General features: G+C 39.9%; 1 protein-coding gene across 1 annotated transcript in view; it reads left to right on the forward strand.

Annotated features, from left to right (window-relative positions):
• Positions 1-4,242, forward strand: part of LOC311301657 (uncharacterized protein) — a 55,420-nt gene extending 51,178 nt beyond the window's left edge. The window contains exons 4-6 of the mRNA XM_084426933.1: positions 3,345-3,464; positions 3,683-3,742; positions 4,080-4,242. Of these exons, the coding sequence (XP_084283059.1) occupies positions 3,345-3,464; positions 3,683-3,742; positions 4,080-4,135 (236 nt within the window). The 3' untranslated portion in view covers positions 4,136-4,242. The remainder of the gene's footprint in view (positions 1-3,344; positions 3,465-3,682; positions 3,743-4,079) is intronic.
• The last annotated feature ends 6,630 nt before the right edge of the window (positions 4,243-10,872 follow it).

Consider the following 10,872-nt stretch of genomic DNA (forward strand, 5'->3'; position numbering starts at 1 on the left):
GCGTATCAATTTCTTATGTGGTTTTGTTTTCCTTTATTCTCTCTTTGTAGTGTGTAACGGGTGGCTTTTATTTAGCTATCCGGGATGATAAATATATTTCTTTGGCAGGAATAAACCTGTCTGGAGCCCGAATATTACTGATTGATTGTTTGTGTAGATATTAGGGGTGTAACGGTTCACAAAATTCACGGTTCGGTTCGATACGATACACTTGTGTCACGGTTCGGTTCGGTACGGTTCGGTACGTTTTTGATACAGCAAAAAGAAAGAAATGCCAGAGAAATTTCCTTGATTTAATTTTTTTTTATTATTATTAAAACTAACATCATAAAGTATGTTTTTTTTATTACTTTGAGCAATTCTGGAGCTATGATTGACTCTTCTTAGGAGCATATAAAACAAACAGCTCCGTGGAAAAAATGAAATGTAATATTGTAGTAGTTATAAACAAAGCTTTATTCAGATATCCATCCATGGTGAATGTTGCTGATCTGTGGACAAGTAGAAATGTAAGTGTTTATTCTCTGGAGAATTCAAATGCTTTCTTTACCGGATCTCTTATTAGTGGTGTGTAGTAAGTAACAGTGTCGCTTGATCATGATCGGCTCGCGCTCATAGACAATATGCTCGCGCTGCACTGGTCCAAACTGATAAACGGTTCTTCAACCACGCAATAATGAGCAGTTTCGTTCCTTTTGCATTACGTTTGCCATTTGATGTTGGACAATGTTGTGGTCGCGCCGGCGTCTCTTACATTATGACCGCGCTTGCCATGCGCGCCTACATTTGAAATAAGCAAATATTGGTCGGCAGGAAAAATGGTACAACGAACCGTTCGGTTTGAAAATGCGTACCGAAAACCGAACCGAAAGCCTTGTACCGAACGGTTCGATACGAATACGCGTATCGTTACACCCCTAGTAGATATATATGTTTCTGGAGGCTTTGTGACAGAGAATCAGCATAAGACTGAGGGCGGCTGTATCTCGAAGCATCACTGTAGTCTAGCGGTTAGGACTCCACCTTATCACATGGGCGGCCCGGCTTGAATTTGTCTCAGAAAGTTTTTTGTTTGTTTAAATTGTATTGTTGGGTGGCCATTACACTGTCCAGTCCATATTAATCACTTTCACCCTCTTTTATCCAGTCTAAATAACTCCATCCTTCCCCTCTGTTCAACTAAAGCACTGCCCACTTACAAGATTATGAAACAACAAAACTTCCAAGAACTTGATTATTTATTTATTTATACATGTGTATATGCGTGTATATGTTAATGTATCACAACCCATCTAACAAATATTGAGGATTTGTTCTGCATGATATCAGCATTGACCAGCAGGTGTCGCTGTGTGCATTCCAAACCTGGAGAAATCAACCACTTTTACACACATCAGGCTGGAAAGCTTTAAAGCTTCATGAAGCTTCATCTCACCATCACTACCTTCAGGTTCACTCAGCTCAACAGTTATACGCTATATTAGCAATAATGATTATTTTGGGAGACATGGATGAGCTTTGATTGGTGGTTCCCATCATGCACTGCAACATTAGGCTTTATGTTTATTTCAGCAGTGATGGTTGGTTGGTCAGATGAGAGGAAGTTAATAACCACAGGAGGAGCTGATGATGTTTAAAGGAGGAGCTGTAACTATATATAATGAAGAGGAAGACTGACAGAAACAGAAAATGGCTGATAAGTGTGATCTGTGTGTGCTGGGACTGATCATTCTCTCTTCACTTCTCACAGGTAAAGAAATCTGTATTTTCTCTAAAGACATTTAGTGGAATTAGTCTGGAAAGAGTTCATTTGAACATGCTCAGTTTATTCTTGCACACATTCACGTTGTGATCTCAGAGTTGTGTATTGATACACACAGATCATACTGTATTATTCCTGATACTGGACATAGTGTCACTCAAACATCTGATGATGAAGAATTATCTTCATATTAAGAGTGTGTCAGTGATTTGAACAGCTCTCTGATAAAGACTAATAGTTTATTCTGGAGAGTGTGTTGTTTGCTTTAAGTCAGGGAAAATACTATGATTTAAAACTTCTGCTTTTTATGCTGGTGTGTTTTATGTTTCATTTATTAATATATATCATAATGATCACTGAGAAATACTGTGTTTCAGGAACCATTGGAGATTATCATGTGTTCATCAGTTCTGGTGAAAATGTCTCTCTGTCCTGTAATGAAGCTCTTTCTGACTGCAAATCAACTACATGGACCTACTATAACAGCTTCAGTTATTCAGCAGCAGTTGAACTGATTACTGGAGGGATAAAGAATAAAGACTCAGAGAGACATGAGAGACTGAGTCTGGAGTCTGACTGCTCTCTGAACATCAAGAACGTCACAGGAGAAGATTATGGATTATACAGCTGCGAACAATATGCAAATGGAGAACAACAAGGAACTGATGCTGGTGTTTATCTGAATGTTCTTCATGGTAAGTTTATGATTATGTGGTCAATTTAAAAAGGGCAGATTCTCCCTTTAAACTCAGATGATGATTGAAGAGTCTGTGATTTGTGTCTTGTGTTTAGTTTCAGTGTCTCCATCATCATCATCTTCATCATCATCATCATCTTCATCCTCACAGACTGAGATCAGTCCAGGCCGCTCTGTGACTCTCTCCTGTCAGTTGTATTCATTTTATACATTCTCCTGTGATTATTGGGTCAGTTCTGATGGAGTTGAGCTGTTGTGGGTGAATCAGGCTGGTGTTGATCTGAAGACCGACTCCAGATATCAGATATTATCATCATCAGATCAAGATCACTGTATCCTCACTCTGACTACAACACTCCTGAATGAAGATGACAACAGAGAGTGGAGATGTCAGCTTACTCACAGAAATCAACTCTTGACCTCAGTCAGATACACTGTCAAGTATTCAGGTGAGAAAACACTCTTTTCTGACAGATTTGTGAAAACTTCCACAGATTGGCTCTACTCTTTCTGATGGCTTCATACGTTTTAGAGTTGTAAAATATTAGTGGTCAAAGTCATAAACTGCATAACAATCCTTATAATCCCCAATATTGGCCTCCTACATGGGTCATACATGATATATTGCATAAATCAGACGAGTGTATTAAAGCCTAGTATGACCCATGTAGGAGGTCGGCTTTAGGAATTATAAGGCTTATGTCCTTCATTCAAGCTGAAGGTTTATTTGCAGAAGCTCAACTGTGTTTCACTCTCATATAAACCAGGAATAAATTATACAACTACATTATACAACAGTACAACTACTGCCACTGTAAACTGTGATGATGGAACACAAACTGCAGGTCATGATCGATATGAACATATGATGTTAATGTCCTACAGGTGATGCGTCTGAACATTCATCTTCTGCAGCTCCAGTCGCTTCACCAACACTGATTCCAGTCAGAAGCTCAAACTCTGAGAAGACATCAAGCCGAACTACAGCAGCAGCTCCTACACAAGGTTCATGATCACATGATCACTGTATAAATAGATTTATTTTTGGTGAATGTTGATAGTCATTCTCCTGACAGCTTGAGAGTGAAGTAAGAAGATAATAGATGACAGACTCGTGCACATATTCATCATTTCTGTGATGTGAAGCTCCAGTATTATGTGATGATGATGTTGTGTATATGTGGCATTATGTGTTGAACTGAACTAACAGACGTGATCCACAGATCCAGCTGATACAGCATCAGAAACTGAAGTCAGTGTGACTGCTGGATCATTATACAGAGGTACGACACGTTCATTTATACTGACAGCTTTATAACATTAAACTATCAGTCAGTCTGTAAATGCTTCATCAATAACTGTTGATAGTTGAATACCCTTGACTTCAGTCATGTACAGTTTCTCTTCTTCCTCTCATGTTTCCTGCAGTGATTGTGATTATTGTTGAGATGGCAGTGTTTGCTGCTCCTACTGTGATTCTTCTTCAGATCATCTGTGCAAGAAGAGCTGGTGAGTTTTGAGCCGCACACAATCTGATGATTCACACTCATCTGATCTGGAACAATCTGCAATCATGATAAAAACACATACGAGAGGTCAGTCAATGCTTTTATTTTGCAGGGAGGAAGGACTCGAAGCACCCAGAGGAAATAGAGATGCCGACAATATTAGAATAAAATACTGATGAGTTTAGAGCCAATCTGCAGCAATATTTACAATAGCAAAAACTTACAGAGGATTGTTCATTGTTTTATTTTCTTCTTCTCAGAAAACAGAGAAAAAACTCTGATCAGCCTAAAGAAATAGTGACACCAAGTTTAGATTAAAATGTTTTGTTTTTACATATAAAATGCTTCATTTGTAAACTGCTTTAAATATAATATTAATACAGTAATGGACAGACTCAGACTGTATAATCTCTCTCTGTTCTGTGTGATGGAGCTGATTTGAGGATTCTTGGATCTTGTCTGGTCATTCCTGTTTTTAGCAGCTTTTTTCATTTTGAATGATTGCTATAATTTTCTTAATGTGGCAATACAGAGAGCCAAACAGTACTGAGGAGGTTATAGTCTAAGTGGAACCTGCCCCAAAAACACCGACTACGCCACCCTGGGAATTTCACCCAGAGAATGATTATTTATTTCCTAATTGCAATACTATTGATTCACTTAAGGACACACAGGTAAGTAAACAATTCAGCCAGAGACGAGGTTCAATTTTTAAAAGAGATAAATTTTATTCAATAATTTAAAACAATTCAGAACACATTCGTACTTGCTGCTGAGGCTTACCAGTGGAGGAGAAAGGAGTCAAAAGGCACGAAGGAATCCCAGGAAGGGTCACCACGTGAACACACACAAACACTGAAAAACAGTGAACACAGCAAAGAAAACGGGGTAGACAACACAGCACACAGGAGGGGGATACCACCACCCAGACACCAACACCACCACCTTCGGCTCTCAGCAACTGAAACAGACACACACGATCAAGGGGGATTCACTCAACAAGAAAAAAAGAAAAGTCAATATAATATTTAAATAAAAAAATAAAACAATCTTAATCACAAAATAGCCAAACTGCCAGAACCAACAATGGTTCCAGAAGGCAGTCCACAAAAAAAGGGATATCAATTCTAAGACACTTCTCAAACAAAGAAAGACAAAATAAACATGGATTAAAGTACAATGAAACCTTGGCCAAGGAAAACGAATTCAGTAATAAGACAGAAGAAAACAAAATATAAATAAATCTATTAACTGGATTAGTTTATCTAACGAGATAAACTAGAATCACTGATAAAGAAACAAAATCACTAATAACGAAACAAACTAGAAGCACAAATTAACTAAATTAAAAACAAAGTAATAGAAAAGAAATATAAACACTTAACTCAAATTATAACTGTAAAGAGCCAACCCCTTCAACTGCATCCAAACAGTTAAAACACTGGCCCACGTCAACCTAGAGGCTCGCACAGTCAAACGTACGGCCGTGAGTGTCCAGTGGCCGTGAGTGTCCAGTGGCCGTGAAGGCAGAACGGGCGGGCAGCGATCGAGTAGAGTTGATGATGCAATGTTCAAAATCTGCATTAAAGAGACAGCTGTACAGTGATCGAGTGACGTTAGAGTTGCTGGTACGTAATGTTCAAAACACACAAGGAAACAGCTGTCCAGGACGAGCAGGAAGCGCGATCGAGTAAAGTTGCTGATACAATGTTCAAAATATACACGTTAAGCAAGCAACACTCCAGGACGGACGTGCAGAAATCAGATGACGTTAAGGTTGACTGTACAATATTCAAAATGTGCGTTAAACAAACAGCAATCCAGGCAAAACAGCAGCTAGTGAATAAATGCTCTATGGCTGACGTCAATCTCCAGTTGAACCAGCCCGGTTCCTGTTATTTATAAAAAAAAATTAATTAACCACAAATCAAACAAATAAATACTACACTATATATCCTACATACCGATCAAGCAGCGTTTTGTATCACCCAGGAGGAGGCAGCTCAAAGGGTACAAACAGTACAGGGAGCTTTCAGTAACATCCGCTTTTAAATGCGTTGAACGACGGAGTAAAGGACTGGCCCGCCAACCGGAGATCTATAAGCGTTCAATGCATAATAAACATAACGGAAGCCGATACCAATGGAATAAGGGCAAAGACAACAAAGCCGCTACTTTACCTGTAGCACAGCAGAGCAACGCACGGAGTGAGTGACCCGGAAGTATGACGCATTTCCGTCACCAGCGAGCAAGAGGGTAGTCAGAAGGACTACTACCTGTATTTATGGGGGGAGCCTGTGTCAGTGATTGGCCAAAAGAACGCCAGCTTGTTATGAGTTAACTCATACTGCTACATTAATAAACCTCTGCAGTTGTGTTTAATAAGTCTCCTTTCCCGAGAGGTTTGTTCCCCTTCATGAGCTTGTAATGTCTCGTAATATAGAATAGTAAGTGTGAGTATTAATGGGTCGAGTGTTGATGAAATATATGTGTTTTCAGCCGTTTCTTGAAGATGGCTAAAGCCTCATCAGCTCAGGTTGAGTTCGGCAGGTCGTTCCTCCAGCAGGATCAGTCCAGGTGAAGGTCTGGGAAAGTGATTCTGTGTCTCTTTGAGATGATGCACCACAAGACACCGTTCACTTGCAGAACACAAGCTTCTGGAGACACATCGGTCTGGAGTAGTGAGTTTAGGTGTAGAGGAGCAGAGCCAGTGGTTGTTCTGTAGTCAAGTCATTGAGAGCATTACAATAGTCCAGGAAACTGCTAAAATAAGGAAGGGAGACTAACAGCAGAAATGCTCTCATGTGCAAAATATATCCTTCAGAGCTAATATCCATCGTTCAGAGCAGGTGTGTCTTCTCAGACTTGTTTCACACACACGTTACACAAAACTTCACTGTGGTGGGATTGTGTAACTAAACAGTAATTCTAGCAGGGTTTCAACACTCAGTTGGTCAGATGAGAGGAAGTTAATAACCACAGGAGGAGCTGATGAAATCTCTAACTAGATACAACAAACTGCGTTGGTGCTTCGAAGCTTTTGACACAGTGCTCAACTTCGCCATTTGATGGTCAATAATACCTACACCAACTGTGTCATTCAAATGTTTTGTTCATTGGGATGTCATTGTAAGGTTTATTTGTATGTTTAATAAGCATATTTGTCATTAGCAAGAAGGCAGGCCAAATTTCAGTGTATTGCACAATTCAAGGACAATAAAGACTTTCTGTTCATCATTGTTACTCACCTTCTAAATACAGTGTTTAATACGCCAATAAATTGGGCCTATGTGATTTTTCCTTGCACCATTTTTGGGCCTGCCAGTATTTGAGAGGGTCCTCGCTTCGAGGGAGGTATGTATGATTGATGTATCTCTTGACCTCTATGGTGGCATCAGCATTATAGCTTTGATGCATTATAGCTCATATGCAGCAAACCCAGTCGGCAGCGGCCATCAGACCCAAGAGTCTCTGAAGCCTTTTCAGGGCGACCGCTCTTCACAAAAGAGGCCGGTGTATCGTTAATGGACTGGATACTCTGTTCTGATGAGCTCGAGAGTCCAAAATCATACCCAGAAAATCTATCTGGAAACTATCTATATACGAAAATCTGGACTTTCATTTGAAATGTGGTGTGCTTTTTATTTTGATCTATTCTTATTTTCAACCACTCTTAGTTTTAAGTATTTACTTTTTCATCTAGCCTTTGTTGAGAACTGCATTATTATTATTTTTTCGTCTTGAACAATGATTCAATTCAAATTGATTGTGAATACAAAACCAAATGAGTGAAAAATGTATTACTGTCTGACACATTCTGAGTGCAGTGTGAATAACTAAATCCTCTGCTGAATGCATATTTACAAACAATTACATTATATAATGTACAAAATACATTATATGGATTATGTTTTAAAACCAATACCATCATTATTCCATGGTATAATAAAAAAATAATGCATTCATATCTAAAAACTACATGTCTTATTCTACAGTGCCAAGATAGTATTTATATTCCAGTAATGAACAATGTGACTAACACTTTTTGCTGTCTTACAGTGGGACTGTCTTACTGTGTGTGTGTGTGTGTGTGTGTGTGTGTGTGTGTGTGTGTGTGTGTGTGTGTGTGTGTGTGTGATGGGTAGGTGTAGGGGTAGGGTTAGTGTGTGTGTGTGTGTGTGTGATGGGTAGGTTTAGGGGTAGGGTTAGTGTGTGTGTGTGTGTGTGTGATGGGTAGGTTTAGGGGTAGGGTTAGTGTGTGTGTGTGTGTGTGTGTGTGATGGGTAGGTTTAGGGGTAGGGTTAGTGTGTGTGTGTGTGTGATGGGTAGGTTTAGGGGTAGGGTTAGTGTGTGTGTGTGTGATGGGTAGGTTTAGGGGTAGGGTTAGTGTGTGTGTGTGTGTGATGAGTAGGTTTAGGGGTAGGGTTAGTGTGTGTGTGTGTGTGTGTGTGATGGGTAGGTTTAGGGGTAGGGTTAGTGTGTGTGTGTGTGTGATGGGTAGGTTTAGGGGTAGGGTTAGTGTGTGTGTGTGTGATGGGTAGGTTTAGGGGTAGAGTTAGTGTAAGGGGACAGAATATACAGTTTGTACGGTATAAAAATCATTACGTCTATGGAGAGTCCCCACAAAGATAGTGAACCAGACGTGTGTGTGTGTGTGTGTGTGTGTGTGTGTGTGTGTGTGTGTGTGTGTGTGTAAAGTTGATGTCTTGTATGACAGTTAGAGAGACTGACTGAAATGTTGTGTTTCAGTATCATATATCAGTTCTGCTTTATTCTTGTGTTCTGTTTCTGTTACTGCTTTGTACAGCACATTGTCTTTCTGTTTTCTGTTTGATGACTGGACTCATAAAATGTAAAAAAAAAAAAAAAAATATATATATATATATATTATATATATATGCATTGTAACTAAATGCATTTAATAATATGTTTACTGCTGAGAAATACAGATGAAGCCACTTGATAATTGGGAAATGTAGTCAAGAATTTCCCTCCGTTATGAAATCACCCATTCATTGCAAAACTTCTGTTATTGCTCTGAGAGATCTCATCATCGCTAAAAACCCTGTCTTTGCTACACATTTAATTAGATTAGATTAGATTAGATTCAACTTTATTGTCATTACACAAGTACAGGTACAAGGCAACGAAATGCAGTTTAGGTCTAACCAGAAGTGCAATAGCAGCAAGTGCAGGATATACAGTGGTTCCATAAGTGCAGAACATGGATATGTACTGAATAAATATAGAGTTGAATACTATTATAAACAAAAATTTACAGATAGATTGTCCTATGAATATAATATACAGATAACTATTACTGTGAACAGAGTTTACAGCTAGATATGTACTGAATATAATAATATACAGATGGCTATTACTATAAACAGAATGTTTACAGATAGATATGTACTGAATATAATATACAGATGGCTGTTACTATAAACAGAATTTTACAGATAGATATGTACTATGAATATATATACAGATGGCTGTTACTATAAACAGAATGTGAGCATAATATACAGATGGCTATTACTATAAACAGAATTTAACAAATAGATATATGTATAAGTTAGGCTAATGAGCAGTATAACAATGGATTTAAAGTAGTGCAAATAAAGTTTGGACAGAAGCTATCCGAGTGAAAGTGCAGTGGAAAGTAATTGCATATTACAGTTAAGGTACGATATTGCAATGTATATATAAACAGTCGGTACTGTAAATAAACAGTCGGCAGTGCAAATTGAGCATATTCCAGTCAAGGTAGTAGTGCAAGATGCATATGTAAACAGTTGTTACTGTAATACAGTCAGCAGTGCAAATGAACATTATAGTATTGCAAATAACAAAATGGAGGCAGGTGTGAGGAGGGAGAGGAGAGTCAATCAGTATATGAGGGGAGTGGGATCAATGAGGGTTAGAGTTTAATAAAGAGACAGCTCTGGGGAAAAAACTGTTCTTTAGTCTGCTGGTCCTGGTCCGGAGGCACCTGAAACGCCTGCCGGAGGGCAGGAGAGAAAACAGTCTGTGGGCTGGGTGAGAGGAGTCCTTAAGGATGCTGCGAGCTCGATGCAGACAGCGTTTCCTCTGGATGTGCTCGATGGCAGGTAGTGGAGTCCCAGTGATGCGCTGGGCGGTTTTCACCACCCGCTGCAGTGCCTTGCGCTCTGCAACAGAACAGCTCCCATACCACACTGTAGCACAGTTGGTCAGGATGCTTTCTATTGCACAGCGATAGAAGTTCACCAGGATAGTGGAGGAAAGCTGATTCTTCCTCAGTGTCCTCAGGAAGAAAAGGCGCTGGTGAGCCTTCTTGACCAGGCTGGAGGTGTTGGTTGTCCAGGTCATGTCCGCCGAGATGTGGATCCCCAGGAACTTGAAACTGGAGACACGCTCAACAGCCATTCCATTGATGTGGATGGTGTCGTGTGTGCCTCTTGACACTTTCCTGAAGTCCACGATGAGCTCCTTCGTTTTGGTGGTGTTGAGGAGCTGGTTATTTTCGGTGCACCATGTGGCCAGGTGCTTGATCTCCTCCCTATAGGCAGTCTCATCGTTGTTGCTGATGAGACCAATCACCGTAGTGTCGTCCGCAAACTTGACGATGGAATTAGATCCGTACACAGGCTTGCAGTCGGAGGTGAAGAGGGAGTAGAGGAACGGGCTTAGCACACAGCCCTGTGGTACACCAGTGTTGAGTGTGATGGATGTGGAGCAGTTGGAGCCTGATCGAACATTCTGGGGTCTGTTGGTCAAGAAGTCCAAAATCCAGTTGCACATGGAGGTGTTGAAGCCCAGGTCTCCAAGTTTGGCTATTAACTTAGTTGGGATGACAGTGTTGAATGCTGAGCTGAAGTCAACAAACAGCATGCGTGCATAAGTGTTCTTATTGTCCAGATGTG

This window comes from Rutilus rutilus (assembly GCF_951802725.1).
Source record: "Rutilus rutilus genome assembly, chromosome: 1".
Lineage (NCBI taxonomy): Eukaryota > Metazoa > Chordata > Actinopteri > Cypriniformes > Leuciscidae > Rutilus > Rutilus rutilus.